This window comes from Diachasma alloeum, unplaced genomic scaffold, assembly GCF_001412515.2.
Source record: "Diachasma alloeum isolate Michigan unplaced genomic scaffold, Dall2.0 Dall_scaffold_00340, whole genome shotgun sequence".
Classification (NCBI taxonomy): domain Eukaryota; kingdom Metazoa; phylum Arthropoda; class Insecta; order Hymenoptera; family Braconidae; genus Diachasma; species Diachasma alloeum.
Window position 1 is genome coordinate 58,086 of NW_021680479.1, and position 17,515 is coordinate 75,600.

A 17,515-nucleotide genomic window follows, 5' to 3' on the forward strand; every position below is an offset into this window, starting at 1 on the left:
AAGGTGCAGGACACATCAACAAAAAAAGTAAATGCGAAAAGAAAAATAATAAATTTCAAAAAGTAAAAACTGATGACCAATTATCAGTCAATTCGAAGACATTTAATAAATTCACCTTAACTACCTAATCCTCGATTTACACTAATTGCGTCATACATTTAACTACGTGAAACCGATGAGAACGATAGAAATAAAAAAATATAATATGCTAAAACACCTCTCATTCATCCTTACATGACAATGTAGTTAATTAATTATCAACTCAATTAATCAAAGAGATTATTCGTTTTATAATACAGAACATGAACAGAACAGATTCAAATTAAATCACACGAAAGTACGTCATCCAAGCTGCATAGGATCATCATTAATTAATACCTAATTAGTTCAATGCTTCAATCCTCCATTCAATTAAGAAAATAACGTAACATTTTTTTTTATTTTTACGTAATATGACACTTTTGGGTACTTGGATTACGTTTCTGAGGTCATTTGCATACAAAATTATCTCGAAATAACCGGAAAAATTGCCCTTTACCTACTTATTTAATTTTTTTTTTAATTGTTTAGAACGTTTAATGCAGCCTAGTTAAATAATCCTAGTAGGCGCAACTCGGGATTTTTCTCATTCATTTTAAAATTCAATTATTTCGAGGGATTATTTACGATAATCGACTGATGCATAGTCATTAACCCCTGGAGACAATTATTTCATCATTTATGAATGTACATTATTGCTAAAGTAATAGTGTAAAAAAATTGAATTACCGTAGAAACTCGAGATTACATTTTTTATGTATATGTTTAATCGATTTTTAGCTTCAATCAATGCGATTTGTCTTAGTCTTTCGTAGTTGATTCATTCAATTACGAAAATTGCTGGATTTTTCTATTTTTTCGTATCGCATTTTCACTGGTATACACCATCTTATATCGTGTAATTTGGGGAATTAATTGTTTATTTCTAATTTTTTTTGCATCGCTATAATTAAATTATTCTTGTCTTATTATGCACTTCGCCCTTGGGCAGTTTAGGACCATCACATTTTTTTCACGAACGAAAGTATCATCATTATCGAGGGGCCGTGGTTAATTGTCTTCATTTAGGTAATTTCATGCATTGTTATTGCAAAATGGGTTTCTCACACCTTCGAAAAGTTGGATTATCTCGGTAACCGTTGGTTTTAGAAGGAAATGTGTTTAGACATTTTTTGGTGGAAATTTAATTATCTGCAAAAAAGGTTATTTGACATTTTTCGCTGGAACCAGCCAGTAACGAGATAATTAAGAAATTACAGAAGTTGTGATTTTTCATTAGGAGAGATCAGATAAATAGTTCCTTTTTCATCTTCAATATCTTCTGAACAAATGGTACGATTTGAGTAAGTCTGCGCTCATTTCAAAGGGTGAAAAAATGCCTTGAAAATGACGCCCGATTTGTCCAATTTCACTCTACCGATCCCGAGATATTTCAAATTGAAAATGACCTGTTTTATTTCAATCTCTTCTACGAAAATTTCACCATTTTGCTTTTTAATAATCTTGTTTCCTCAATAATTTCCACATTTTCTTACACTTCATGGCAGTGTATTCTTCATTCACATCCTGTTCAATTATCTTCGCTACTTTATACAGGAGAATTGAATTTTTACATGATAGATTAACAGATTAAACTCGTCAATTCGATTTTAGTTATTGAAAAAAAAAGAAAAATAAAAAAGAATTCCCTCGTTATTTAAATGAGTGAGGGAAAGTGTCCTAGTCGTCATGATGATGATAAACTAATGAAATTAATTAACAAATGGAGCTATCGATTTAATAAAATAATGATTAGTCTGCAACGAGTGATAATTAATTCAATTCGTTATTGAATTTTTTATCTTTTTCAGGTTAAAAGCATTGATCGGTTAAATAAAATTGTTGTATTAGTGATGGATCTACTTGCGATATTTATCTCGGGGACTCCGTTTGGGGTACTTTTGATTGTTCGATTTGTTTCGAGATTAATAGATTTTTCATTTACTCGTTAAGTTAATTCCTAGTTGACCATGAGCGTGTGAGACTCCATGGGGGCTGCACTGTCGTACAGGGTGTCTGTGTCTTGGGTTGGCTCGCCCTGGAGTTGACACTGGTTGGATAATGTTCCAGCGCCACAATCGCAGAAAAATCTGGAGAAAAGCATTTAATTTAAAAGTTGTAAATTGAAAAAAACAATTCAATTCATTTATTAGGTTTTTTAGAATTGGTTTAAAAAATAATTTCAGGTTTCTTTTCTGTAAAGAAGGTCTTGTGGCATTTTTATTGAACTCACTGATTGTTGATATGATTGAGAAATTAAGAAATAAATTATTTTTGTTGTGAATGTTTAAGGAATTTTTAATTAATTCAATTTTTAATTAATTAATTGAAAGTGTTTTGAAGATAATTCTATAGTCAACAAAGATTTAGACATTCCCTTTCCATTGGAAAACTCAATGTTAATTGTTAAATTATCGAGTTTAAAAACATCAAGATTTTTGAAGTGTTTAACATTTTCGTACAGATTCTAGTTGTCTAGAAAAAAAATCTCTTCATTTCCTCCTAAATCCACTCATGAAGATCTATGCATCCCCTTATATTGAAAAAAAACAATGTTCATAGCAAAATTATCGTATTAATGTGCAACATGGATCAATAATTGTGTAAAAAATTAAATTTCCTACAAAAAAATCTTGAAATTGTCTTCTAAACCCATTAATTTTCAAGATAATTACAAATAAACAAAATTTTCCACATTCTCATCACTTGAAAAATCAATATCAATCCTCAAATGATTATCAATCGATTGATGAATGAATTTTAAAAAATATTAAGACATTTTTTTCACGAATTAAATAACTTTGGAGATGTTTTTTGAATAGTTCCATTATTTTTTTCGTCATGTGATGTTATGAGTTTAAAGTGGAATCGATTAAAATTGCATTTACCTGTCGTGCCTAATAAACTCAACGTCATGCCCAGCGTGACACGTCCGTATACAATTAACACATATCGCATTTCTATCAGTTGTGTTGCACGTCTGACAGCGATAAAAGTCGTGCATTGGGAAGGATGTGTACGATGATATTTTGTAGAGACACTGGCCGTTCTCCACTGCCTTCTCCACGGCGTCTTGGTTTTGGAAAATTTTGTTATCTGAAGGAAAACAACGAAGACGAATAAATAATGATAACGGATGAATAACAATTCCCTCAAAATTCCGGGAGCTAAAGCAAATGCTATTCGAAAGAAAATTTAAAATATTCATAATTTATCGAATATGATGAATAAAATACTATTTGAATATGTCAGACCAGACAAATCTCATTTGAAATCATTTCTATCTTTAATTCAGGAAATATGACAAATGGAGCAGCTGACGAATTTTTTTATCATTTTATTCCATTCAAAAAATGAGAAAGTTAAAGTAAAAATCAGTAAATGACTCAATTTCTGAGGAGAATTATCAAGAAACATTTTTTATTGCAAATTTCGTTATCTCTGAAAAATGCGTTTGAACATTTTCTCTTGAAATTCGTAATTAACGAGATAATTTTGTAATTATCGAAGCATTTTACGTGGAATATAATTGTTTTAGTTCAATAATTATGAAATTATCTCGTTAATAATCTATTTTAAATAAATTTCTGAAATATTTTTCTTCTATTTCCTCATTATGAAATATCAAAAATAATTTTTCCATTTTATTTTGCCCCTGAAACCCGAATTTCCTCCATTTCCTCATAATAAAATTAAAAAAATTATTTTTTGATTTTATTTTCCCCGTGAAAACTAAATTTTTCAATTCTCTAAAATGAAAAACTATTGACAAAGTCAAAATAATCACTTTTAACTAAATTTCTGATCTGTATTTCCTTCATTTACGCATGATGAAAGATTAAAAATTATTTTTTAATGTTATTTTTCCCGTAAAACGCAAATTTTTTTATTCTCTAAAATGAAAAACCATTGGCAAAGTCACAATAACGACTTTTAAATAAGTTTCTGTCATGTATTTTCTCTATTTCCTCATGGTGAACCATCAAAACTAATTTTTCCATTCTATTTTCTCGAAATAATGCATCACTCACCTCTCGACGTAGGTTTGACCCCAGTAGCCAAACACAATCCCCCAAACCGATTATTAAAAATCTGATTGAACTCCAACGTAGCAGTGGCATTATTGGTGATCTCAACTCCAGCAGCCAATCCATCAAAGATCCTATTCCTCCTCAAGACAGGATAGCTCTGCGTAGATATGAGCACCCCAGCCTGTGCATTTCTGAATATATCATTCTCCTCGAGGACCCCCTTGCCCCCATTGAATATACAAATTCCCCCATCTCGTCCATCAAAAATCTTATTTCTCTTGAGTGTGGGATTGCTATCAGTTTTAATCCATACCCCAGCCATGGCATTATCAAAGATCTCGTTTTGCTCCAGCAGTCCCAGTCCACTATTGTAAACAAGCACTCCACCATTCTGTCCCCCCCATATCTTATTACCCCTGATAACAGGATTACTACCAGTTCTGATCTGCACACCAGAGTACAGATGATTGAATATGTCATTGTCCTCGAGTTTTCCATGTCCATTGTCATAAAAATAAACTCCAACTTGTTTTCCACTGTGAATTCTATTTCTCCTGAGGATTGGGGTCGATCCAGTGGTTATCCAGACCTGTAACAACATCAAAATAACATTATATATTTTGTATCTTGTTTTTTTGTGGATTTTGAAGCATTCAGAAATATTTTAGGATTAAAAAAAAATATATGAAGTCCAGTTTTTGAAGAGGGAGGGTGAAATAATGGGAGAATTGCAATTTTTTAAGATTACGTGCTTTTTTTATGGATGACTTTTCAAGGAAATATCTTGAAAAAATTAATTCTTTGACATTTTCCCCTAAAACTACGGCTCAACAAAAAATGGTTATCAGTGGAGAATAATAAAATTTTATTGAATAAAAAAAATTGGTAATTTTTAAATCATTTTGGTCCAAAAGAGAATATCAAGAGACATTATTTTTGAAAAATTTTCTCGTTTTTTTAATTCTTTTTTTTATAAAAAAATAGTGATTACTAAAAATTCATTAAAATTATCTGAAGATAAATCTTTAATTTTTATCTTCCTCATTATTTATTATGCTTTGTTAAATGTTGGGAAACATTTTGGGATTGTGAAAACGAAAAAGTGTTCTTTTTTAAGATTTGTAGAATAATTGGAACATTGCAATTTTTGAAGATTACAAGCTTTTTTATCAATGATTTTTCAAGAGAATGATTTGAAAAAATTAATTTTTTGGCATTTTTCCCTAAAACCACTCCTCAGCAAAATGAAATCATAATCGCTCGAGATTCATAAAAAAAATTTTCTAAAATTTTTCTTAATTTTTTTTAAAATTCTTTTTAAAAAAAATCGTGATTACTAAAGATTCATAAAAATTATCTGAGGAAATAATCCTTTAATTTTTATTTTACTAATTTTTTATTGACCATTTTAAAGCGTTAGATTAATAATTCGATTATAAGTTCTTTTTATAAACGATTTTTCAAGAGAATGTTTTGAAAAAGTTAGAGTTGTTTTGAAAGTTCTAAAAAAAAATGTCTTTGACAAGAAAATAAAATAATAATCACCAGAGATCCATAAAAATTCATTAAATAATAAACTTAATAACTTTTAAATAATTTTGGTAATCCACGATTCCAGAAAATAATATTAAGAACCATTTGTTTCAAATTTTTCTACTTGGAATTCAGCTCCAAAAAAATCTATCAAAAGAATGATAAACTCTTCTTTTCGAAGAGGAGTTATAAAACTCAAAAAATCCAAATGCAAGTCCAAAAAAAATGATTATTCCTTCAATCTCTCGGTAATACACGATTTCAGTCGAAAAATATCGTTGTCCCTTGAAATCAAACCGAGTAATCAACATTACTGAATTATCAAAGATAATAAAAACGAAAAAAAGGCATACATACCCCAGCCAATGTATTAGCATAAACCTCGTTCTCCTCGATGAGTCCCTGTCCCTTCTCATGAACATAAATGCCCCCATGCTGTCCATGATGAATCTTGTTATGTCTGACAATGGGATCTGAATTCGTTCTGATCTGAATCCCAGCCAGAGCATTCCCATAGATATTATTATGTTCAATGAGCCCCCTGCCCTCACCAAAGATGTAAACACCCCCCTGATGTCCGTTATAAATCTCATTCCTCCTGATTGTTGGATTTGAGTTGGAGGTGATCCAGACACCGGCAAAATTATTCGAGTGTATCTTGTTGTCGATGAACTGTCCAAGCCCATTCTCATGAACATAGATTCCCCCAGTCTGTCCATGATGTATCTCACACTGAACGACTGTTGGATTAGCACCAGCTTTCACCTCGAACCCAGCAATTCTATTGTTGTGAATGTCATTTCCCTCGAAGTACCCCAGACCATTGTCAAACGTAAAGATTCCCACGTCCCTCCCATGGTGAATGTGATTGCGTCTCATTATCGGATTCGCGTAGTTCTTCACCCAGATGCCAGCCAGAGCGTTCCTGGAGATCTCGTTGTCCTCGTAGGTACCCTGGGCGTAGTCTGTCACGTAGAGACCGACGTTTTCACAGTCTGAGATGTCGCAGTTTTTGACAATGGGGTTGGCACCTCCACCTGAGACACAAACAGCTGCTCCAACCACTGAGGAACTTCGGATTATGCAGTGGTCGATTGTTGGCGAGCAGTTTTCACCGATCTCCAGGCAGTAGTGCTTATGGTGGGGCACTGTGCTGGTCACTTCGGGGGTGAACTTCAGGGTTAGGTGACCTGGAAGATTTTTTATTTTCGTTATTCTGGGGTGACTGAAGGGGATTTGAATTTTAGACAGTTGAAGGGGATTTTTTTTTATTAACTCAGTTGTTCGTGAAGGATTTCTCATAGTGAAGTTCAGGGCTAGGTCGCCTGGTGAGATTTTTGCATGCGAATGGATGCATTGTAGTTGTTCGAATTCAATAAATGTACAAACAACAAATCTATCTCCCTTAGATTCGGAAATATTACTCAAAAACTCAACTGGGAGATAAATCCACTTAAACCATTTTACCAATTCGCTACTGAATTATTTTTCTCTATCAACTTTTTTTGATATTGGGAGCACTGGTGAGAATAATAACTTTTCATTCAGTAGAACAGAAAATAACTGAGAAGTTTTGAGGGTAGAAAATTTTGCCAATGGATTAATTGAAAAGAAAATGAAACAGCGAAATCCAAAGTCCAGAGGAAGTCCCAGGGGGAGACCCAGAGGGGGAAAAAGGAAAATGTGGTGCTGAATTTCAATCGAATGAAAAAAGAAAAGTGTCATCGCCCTAATCTAATCAATTGAATTATGGACGAAATATTTCATATTACTTGAAAAGAGAACTGTGGATAAAATTAGTGAAAATTATAAATATTGTCGTCTCGATATAAGAAATATATGAAAAACCTTCGGGAGTTTCGAATGAGGAGAGAACATAGACTCAGCGATGACGGGGTCTTAGTTTGGCTGCTGGAGAGTCAGGGGACAAGCTGACTAGTGGACGTTGAGATCGAGATCTAACAGGGGAGTGGGATTCATCTGTGGAGGTAGTCGCTACGCTATACAGGGCTTTCGAATATCACTGATTTTTTCGCACACCGCATGTTCTTTTCTACCGAATAAAAAATTATTATTCTCATCAGTACTCCCAATAATAATAAAAGTTGATGAACAAAAGTTGATAAAAAATTTTTTTGCTTGAATTGCGTCAAACAGTCGTTTCTCGGCTGTTTCATTTTGCCCCACTCTCCCCTATGTTTATACAAATTTTAGTGGCAGTAACTGGGACATTGTCAGTATTACCAACCTGCATATGCTCTTTTCGCCCCCTCCACGAACATCATAGTGGATTCAGTCTCACGCTCGAGTATAACGGATTCAGCGACATTACCCGGGGCAGCACCGATGAGGGCAACGTCAGCATCGATGATGAGAAATTCGCCTCTGTAGGTGTCCTTGTGAAGGAATACGATGGGCTGAGGGGAGTCCGGGGCGTCTGGGGGGGACAACTGGGGATTTGTACAGGTGGATGGGTTCTGGGGGGTTGTCGAGGGGGTGCTGGGGGTCGTCGAGGTCGTCGATGAGGGAGTCGTGGGGGTGTGGGGGGTCGAGGAATTGGACGAGTTTCTGTACTCCTCGACGTAGTCAAGGGCGAACTGAATGGTGTCGAAGTACGAGAGATTGCGACCCTTGAACTTCAGGTCCTGAAAGCCTCGACGCACGTGAACACCTCGGTACAGCTGGCGGAAGGACTCCTTCCAGGGATTGGGGTAGTCCGAGTCCTCCGGGGAGACGAACTCGAATTTACAGGGGGCTGGGTTGAAGAGGGGCAAGTCGTACTGGTAGACTTGCTGGTACAACGACTTCCAGAGCTCTGTGTCGTTGGCTATCGCCTGGAAGCGCTTGCAGACCTGTGACATCCGGCAGAGGTCGATCTCCAGGAAGTAGTTGAAAATTGTGAGGAGTACCTCGTCGGGGAGCTCGTAGAGGAGGTAGTGCGCTGCTGTGTTTGTGTTTGTGCCTGCGGGGAAATTGTTTTGGTTAATCACATGAAGCTCAAACTAGCTGAATATTCGTCACCGGAAAATTCAATTTAGGGGGTATTTAAGTGTACACTGAGAGACAAACGACAATGGTCTCAAACAAGTCTTACTTGTGCCAAGAAAATAGTTTTTTGAAAATTATCAAAAAAGGATTTTTTTGTGCCAAACATGCAGAGAGTGCGCCGGAATGAAAAATTTTTGTCGCAAAAATAGATTTAGGTGTTCAAAAATAATTGCATTCTCTGCACACGCAAGAAATGTCATTTCTAGCACTACTCCTTCGTTATTCGATACTCCCATACGTATTTTGCTCCCGAAAAATCTTTGTTTTGTGCGAAACAAGGGACAGTAGTTTTTCGTTTGGACTGTCTAATAATCACAGACAAGAAATGAACCCTTAAATGAAACAATAATAGTGATATGGTAGCAATCTTGTAACTTAAAATGATGGATAAAATATTTGTTGATAAATTTTCCTCTATATGAGATATTTTCATCATGAAAAGGCGCCGTCTGGTGTGAATTGTCCGCCTCTTGAGCCAAATATTTCGTTGCTGTCAAAAGCAGAGCAATTATTCATGTTTGAGACTTTCAAATTCGAACCAAACAAAGTCCTTTTTGGCAATTTTCAACTAGCGATTTTGTTGGCCCAAACAAGACTTATTTGATAACGTATTTGTTTTTCTCTCAGTGTAGGAAAGTCAAGTAATCGTATATGCAAATGTTTTTTAAGTGCGAAAGAGTTTGGACATTACTTAAAAACATTTGTATACCCCTAGATTCTCCTAAGCTAAATCTTCTGCTGTCGAATCTCTCGCTAGTTTCAGCCTCATGTTAATTATCTGGTATTTTCAATTTTTTCAACTTTATTTAATTATTTTAGAAATCATCAATTTAAATATTCAAATTCTAGTCCATTTTATTAATCAATAATTTAGGTAGGAAGATTGACGATTATCTGGTCAATTGGTAATCCCTTTTAAAAAATTAGAATTATTTATTCAATGGAAAATTCACAGTCCCCTAGTATCAAATATTTAATTCATCACCAATCGCAAATTTACATTATTAATATCATACTATTTTTATATTTTGTAAATTCCTGTAATATTGTTGAAATTTAATATTGATGGCCATCCCTGATATCTTGTGGGAATTGTTTTGCGATTTTGTGAACATAGAAGTGAGTCAATTCAGATGAAAATATCCCATTTTTTTCAAATAAATCCAAGGGCATCCAAGATATTTACGTAATAGTCTCAAATTCGCTTCAAATTTTTCATTTTTTGACTCATTTTTCACCGAATTTTACGTCAGTCGCTAAAATTGTCAGCAAAAAATGTCAAATGGCCTTTTTTCTGGAAAATTCACTTTTCTGCAAAAGATTTTAGACATTCGCCAAATTATCGGGCAATTATCTCTGAATTCCCAATTATCAAAAATTCTATTCAACTAATTCTTCAAATATCTCCGAAACTACTAGTTTTATTGCAAAACGTCGAGAGATATTTAAAAAATAAAAGAACAGATTTATTCCATTTTTTATTCTATTATCGATTTATCAATGCAGTGCTCTCTTTATTAATCAATTCATGATATTTACCATCAGTCGACATCGAACATGTCCGCCTGGGTCGTTTTCTCGCTGGTAGAGTGAATGAACCGAGTGCAGCTGCAATGCTACTGCCACCCTGTGGTGGTAACGCTGAGCTTGTGCCAGGCGCTGGGTCTGGATGTGGTGGACTCTTGCGTCTCAGGTCATACGGAGATGAGTGAGAGTGGCTCGGCGATGGGGATGGCGCTGCTACACCTGACACACTCGGCGACGTTCCACGTGCACCACCTGCTCCACCACCACCTGGTGGAATTTGATTTGATGCGGGACACAGGAGGTCGCATGGCTCCGCTGTGAATTCGTTAAATCATTTCGTTAATTTATTTATTCGTCTTTATTCACCACAAAAATCAACTCCCAGGCTCGTTCTCACAATTTTTGATTCCCTGAATTTTCTCTTTTTTTCTTCATAATTAACGAGGAGAAACTAATCAATAAAACGAAGTGGATGGAACTGATATCAGAAATTATTAGATTTAGGGGAAAATGTCCAGTGCATTTTTTGTTCCAACTTTCGTTATTTATACGAAAAATCTCTTGACATTTTTGCTAGTCACTCGTCAACGAAATTAATTGGAAATATCGATGGGATTTTAAGTGAGGTAAAATGGTTCGAGGCATTAAGGAATTGTTAAATGTTTAATTATCGCTGAACTGCGCCCGCAATTCCATAACACGTCAAATTTACCTTTACATTTACTTCTGTAGCAAATCCACTAAAAATTCCGAAAAATTTCGGATTGAAATCATGATATTCCAGACTTAATCTCAGAATTATCTCGATAATGACTCCGTAGTGATTTTATTTACCCCATCCAAGGCTGCATCTAAGAAATATTCATTCCTTGTGAATTTTTTTTTTCATCATAATTAATGCGAAGAAATTTAATTGGATGGGAGCTTACATCGCTGATCACTAGATTTAGGAAAAAATGTCAAGTGCATTTTTTGTTCCAACTTTCGTCATTTACAAAAAAAATCTCTTGACATTTTCATCTAGTCACTGTTCATTGAGATCAATTCAAAAATATTGATTGGGGTTTGAGTAAAGTGAAGAAGTTCGAGGTTTTAAGCAATTGTTAATTGTTTAATTGTCGCTGAAATGCACCCGAAATTCCCCAAAACGTCAAATTTCACTTTATAAATTCCACTCATGAAATTTCAAACTTCAATCTCACAATTATCCCGATAACTAATCCATAGTGACTTCATTTACCCCATTTTAGGCTGCATCTCACAATTTTTTGTAAGAAATATTCATTCCTTGTGATTTTTTTTCGTCATAATTGAAAAAAACGAATTGAATGTGAAGTTACATCGCTGATGACTACATTTAAGAGAAAATGTCAAGTGCATTTCTCGTTCCAACTTTCGTCATTTACAAAAAAAATCTCTTGACATTTTCATCTAGTCACTGTTCATTGAGATAAATTCAAAAATATCGATTGGGGTTTGAGTAAAGTGAAGAAGTTCGAGGTTTCAAGCAATTGTTAATTGTTTAATTGTCGCTAAAATGCACCCGAAATTCCCCAAAACGTCAAATTTCACTTTATAAATTCCACTCATGAAATTTCAAACTTCAATCTCACAATTATCCCGATAACTAATCCATAGTGACTTCATTTACCCCATTTTAGGCTGCATCTCACAATTTTTTGTAAGAAATATTCATTCCTTGTGATTTTTTTTTGTCATAATTGAAAAAAACGAATTGAATGTGAAATGATGTCGCTGATGACTACATTTAAGAGAAAATGTCAAGTGCATTTCTCGTTCCAACTTTCGTCATTTACAAGAAAAATCTTTTGACATTTTCGTCCAGTCACTCTTCAACGAAATTAATTAAAAATATCGATTGGATTTTAAGTGAGTTAAAATGGTGCGAGGCATTAAGGAATTATTAAATGTTTAATCATCGCCGAAATACTTTTAATTTAATTTTACATTTACTCCTGTGATGCCTCAACCAAAACTTTAAAAAAATGTCTGATTCAACTGATGAAATTCCAGACTTTAATCCCAGAAATAAAATAATCTGTGCAGATATTTTTTGGTAGAAAATTCCTCAACAAAAAAACTCCTGATGTGTTCCCCTGAACCACTCACCCCCGAGGTAATCAGGAGATTTAAAAAAAGTCAAACTTGACATCTCAAATTTGACACTTACAATATTCTTTATTTGATAGCTCTGGGGGATACAAGGGCCCAATGACGTCGCCCACTAAATTTTCTCCAACCTCATCATCTGACAAATGCCTTTCGACATCATTTCACAAATACCTTTCATGAGTAGACCCCCAAATTATCTCGGTAATGAGTCGTAAAGAGGAGTTTTCTGGAGAGAATTAAAATTCTCACACTAAAAAGCCCCTTCGACACTTTCTCCCGAACCTACTCACTCCCGAAATAAACCCAAAATTCCCATGAACGTCAAATTTGATTCATCGCATTCCACCCTTAAATCCCCAAATCATCTCATTAGCGAGTGCCCGCATTTTTCACCTGAAACTCGTCTCCTCTTCAGAAAAACTCTCTTAATGTTCCCGCACCACTCACTCTCTTGATGATCTCAAAACTCCGGAACGTCAAATTTAGACGAGAGTGGGATAAATAGATCAGAATGAAGTGGAATATTTCTTTTACATTGCGAAGTTTTTTTTGGAATTCAAATCATACTGTCTTTTATAGGATATTTTTTGCAGAGGATTAAACTCCCATTAAAAACCGCCTCCTAATTTTGTCCTAAATCTCGCCACTCCCGGAATGAACCCAAAACTCCAAAGAAACATTAAGTTTTAGTAACACTTTAATCCCTAAATTCCTTCCACATGTCAGGAGACATTTTTCACTGGAGAAATCACTTTCTTGATTATCTTAAAATTCCAAAACGTTGAATTTACTCGAGAGTGGGACAAAAAAACAGAATGAAGTGGACGAGTTCTTTGACATTTTGAAAACTGTTTTTGGAACTTTAAATCGTACAATTTTTAATCGTAAATAATTCAACATTAAATAGCTGAAATCCGCCTTTTTTCAGCCCCACTTCCCCTCCTGCCCCCGAAATTCCCTGGACACCTCTACCACCCCACTAAAATCCTACCCATCATTTTTCCCACGAATTAAATTCCCCAAAAAATCCTGCACATTGATCTCAAACCTCCAAAACGTCAAATTTAGGCGACAATGGGATAATAAAACAGACTGAAGTGAAAAAATTCTTTCACATTTTGAAAACTCTTTTGGACTTCGAATCATCCCATTTTAATCCCAAATAATTCAACATTAAATACCTGAAATCAGCCTTTTTTCAGCCCCACTTCCCCTCCTGCCCCCGAAATTCCCTGGACATCTCTACCCCCCACTAAAATCCTACCCATCATTTTTCCCACGAATTAAATTCCCCAAAAAATCCTGCACATTGATCTCAAACCTCCAAAACGTCAAATTTAGGCGACAGTGGGATAATAGAACAGACTGAAGTGAAAAAATTCTTTCACATTTTGAAAACTCTCTTATGGACTTCGAATCATCCCATTTTAATCCCAAATAATTCAACATTAAATACCTGAAATCAGCCTTTTTCAGTCCCACTTCCCCTCCTGCCCCCGAAATTCCCTGGACACCTCTACCTCTCCACTAAAATCCTACCCATCATTTTCCCACGAATTAAATTCCCCAAAAAATCCTGCACATTGATCTCAAACCTCCAAAACGTCAAATTTAGGCGACAGTGGGATAATAGAACAGACTGAAGTGAAAAAATTCTTTCACATTTTGAAAACTCTTTTGGACTTCGAATCATCCCATTTTAATCCCAAATAATTCAACTTTAAATACCTGAAATCAGCCTTTTTTCAGCCCCACTTCCCCTCCTGCCCCCGAAATTCCCTGGACACCTCCACCCCCCACTAAAATCCTACCAATCATTTTCCCAAGAATTAAATACCCCGAGAATTCCTGCTCCCTCGCCGCCATCCCCTCCCCTCCCAAAACCGCAAAACGTCAAACTCTCGTCAACCACTCCTGCCCCCTGCCTCCCGCACCCCCCGGCCCCGTCAAACTCGAAAAACCTCCCCGGAAGAGGCTCTACCCCTTCGCCAGAAAATGCAAACCCTCACAAAAGCGTCGACGAGCATCATAACCGACCGAGCACAGCTCGTCGCCATGATCGCCATCACGGGCGTTTTTAGGCCATCCACCGAGACATTCCAATCAATTAATGCCCCCAATAGCTCTCCCCCTCCCCCTCAAAAACCCTAAAACCGCCGGCCCTCAAAAGTCGGAGGGCTTTCGTCCCCTCCCCGCCCCGAAACCGAGTCAAAGAACAAAGAGCACGAAAACGGGGTGAAGGACGATTCTCCCTCGCCCCAGGTGTCCGAAAAATTTTTTTTCCCCTCCCTCAGCCCCTCGTGACCCTCACGAGCCCTCCCCACGTCAAAAACCTCCCGAAAACTCACCAGAAGAGGTCCTCGAGGGCAGCGGGATCCTATTAGTGATTTTTCTCCTGGACCTCCTGACGTAGCTCCTCGACGAGCTGAAGGGAGCACTCGGCATTTTTCAATCCTCTTTTTAACAAAAAAAATGTCTCACAAACACTCTGCACAAAGCACCACCCACTCGGCCCTCTCCTCCCCCTCAAAAAGTCCCCCCGGGGGTGAGAAAAAAAATTTTCCCCCAAAAAGAAAAAAAATCCTCGAACGAAGGAGAAAAACCGAAAAACCTGGGACACTGGTTTTTTTACAACTTAAAAACCTAAAAGATTAAACAATGGCGAACACTTGCACCCAACACTGGCGGCCATCTTCTCGTTGACAGTACTCGGTGGCACTCGGGGAATTCTGTCGGACTCCTCCGTGAGTCCGAATTAATGTTTTCTCCGCGTTTTTGAAAAATAATTCGGAGCAATTGTCGCGAGGTGTTTGACTGAGCAAGGGAGTTTCGGGGGACGATGAGGGGTTTTTCCGGGGGTTTTATGCGCGATTGTGAGGGCTAGGTAGAGCTACAGTCTGTCGGAAACATCACTCGAGCCTGCGCCCCTCCCCCTGATCACTTTAGCCACCACTACAGTTTTTTTTAGGAAACGCAGGCGCCTGTGGGTTTTGTTTCGGATTTTTTTGGGGCTCTCGAGGGGTTATTTTCGGGTTCACGGGGTGAAGGGGGGCTTGTATGGGTGAGGGCGGCTCTGGGGATGACGGTGTCGCGGGGGTTTGCCACTCGCGGAGAGGGAACGAGTCTCGGGATGGGTTTTTTTTTAGTCCATTGATGCGTTTCTCTTTTGTGAGAACGATCCGAGAGAACGAGGACTTCGCGACTGAACGGGAGAGGTGCGTTGGGGCCCGTTTAACCCCCACTCTGGGCTCGGGGAAGGGCTGCCAACTTCGGGGCGGGAGGGAGGTTTGAATTCACGGGACCAGACGTGTTGCGAGCAAAAACGGGAAATTTCCTTTTTAATTGACAAATTTTCTCATCCAAATTTTAACCAATGGAACTTCATTGTTCGACGGTTTTTGGAAATTTTTTGTGTTGATATGTGAGGTATTCTATGGCAAATGAGACGGCTGACCCTTACCCTCGATTTTTTCTACGATTGGGGGACTAGAAAAACTGTCTCTCAATTTTTTTCAGATTTTTTCAACAGCCCATTCCGGAGATATAATTTTTTTTGTTTTTTTTTTTTCAATAACTCCAGTTGTATTCATCGGATTTTGATTAATGATACGTCAAATTTTTTTATTTTCTACCATCCATAAGAGTTTTTTGAGTATTTTTTTTCAACCCCTCATAACACCAATTTTTTCAAAAAAAAAAGTTGAAAAACTTGAATTTTTTTAATTTCAACCGAAACCCCTAATTTCTGGACGACAGGGCCATATTTTTTTATTTATCAAATGTCAATCAATAGAAAAAAAATTGATCACAAGATTGTTCACGAGTAATATTATTGAAAAATGAAATAATCAGAACAATTTTCATTTTATTATTTATGGAATATTCAATGGAAGTAACCCCCGTTCAGAAATTGACCTGTTTACCCTATTACATACGAGAATATCTCTATGCATTCACTAAAATTTTCCCATTCTCAACTCAAGTAGGTATTTGTCCCAATAAATCGTAGAAATGGAAATAAATTCCGTCTGGTCGTCAGACAGTCGTAGAACGTGGTTTCTGAAATTTGGTTGTTAATTTCCAAATAAACATGATTTCATAGTGAATCCCAGTTATCTCTTCTTGAGATACATTTGATTGTGAGAAATCGAACTTCTCTAGAATTGAAGTTCCTTTTATTTGTCGCAATAATGAGAGTACTTGATTTCTTTCTAGCCAAAAGTTTGTCAACTCCAGGAATTCGCTGGTTTACTCAAAAATCAAAATGATTCTCATGACTAAATGCGTTGTTATCTCAATCAACACGATCATACGTTGCGCCAAGTAAATTATAATTGAAGTGAGCATTTCGTATGTCGAATCAGGATGAATATTGTTACGCGGAAAAAGCTTTGAGATTGTAGTAAGATGTCGTTGAGTTGAAAGAAGTTTATATTTCTTGACTAAAAAAAATCGCATTAATTTACAATAACAGAATCACAGATTTCGGCAATTCAACACAAACTTGGATGCCACAAATTTCGTTCAATGTGATGTACGGAAAGCTCAATTTAAACATCGGCTTCATTCGAGAAAACAACATTCAATTAATTCCTCAATGTAATCATCTCCTAGCTACGAATTTTTAATCAATTCATGAAAGTAGAAAACTTCTCGACTTGAGATTACATTAAGTTAAAAAAAATAGAACTTTTCCATTTTTGTGGTGAATGCCTGTGACTTGACGCCAAGGACTGTTTTATTAGATTCAAGTAAATGTATCTCAAGAAGAAATGATTGACATTCACCATAAGATTATTTATTTGAAATTGGTGCAAGTATGTAATACTTATTCCAAGAAAAAAACATCTCGATAAAAATAATTTTTTCTATCAGTGCAAGCGCTTGTTTCGGTGAATCTAATGTTCTATCGGTATTCTGACATACATATTCAGATGATGAACACATTGAATAATTGGTTTGACTCTCTTTAACAAAATGCTTATGAAACCGTTATTATTGATGACTGATTTCTGTACTCTGTAGATAGTTTAAAATTTAAGATTTTCCGCTCGCAACGCCACTTTTGACCGCTTATGTATTATATCATAATGTAAAATTACACCTCGGATTACTATCTTCTAATGGATAAACTATCTGTATAACATTTAAGTTAATTCATCTAC

At 36.1% G+C, this 17,515-nt stretch overlaps 1 protein-coding gene across 1 annotated transcript; it reads right to left on the bottom strand.

The window, feature by feature from the left end:
• Positions 1-15,536, bottom strand: LOC107040735 (F-box only protein 11). The gene is made up of 7 exons (XM_015260953.1): positions 14,699-15,536; positions 10,230-10,532; positions 7,891-8,604; positions 6,000-6,832; positions 4,110-4,698; positions 2,967-3,174; positions 1-2,168 (listed from the first exon to the last, which is right to left on the bottom strand). The coding sequence occupies exons 1-7, from the start codon at positions 14,793-14,795 to the stop codon at positions 2,039-2,041; spliced, it is 2,874 nt and encodes a 957-aa protein (XP_015116439.1). The 5' UTR covers positions 14,796-15,536; the 3' UTR covers positions 1-2,038.
• Between the last annotated feature and the right edge of the window lie 1,979 nt (positions 15,537-17,515).

Coding starts and splice junctions, on each gene's coding strand:
- LOC107040735 (XM_015260953.1), bottom strand. CDS start 14,795: ATGCCGAGTGCTCCCTTCAGCTCGTCGAGGAGCTACGTCAGGAGGTCC. Junction 10,533..14,698: donor GCCCTCGAGGACCTCTTCTG/GTGAGTTTTCGG, acceptor ACGAATTCACAG/CGGAGCCATGCGACCTCCTG. Junction 4,699..5,999: donor ATGCTAATACATTGGCTGGG/GTATGTATGCCT, acceptor ATGTTGTTACAG/GTCTGGATAACCACTGGATC.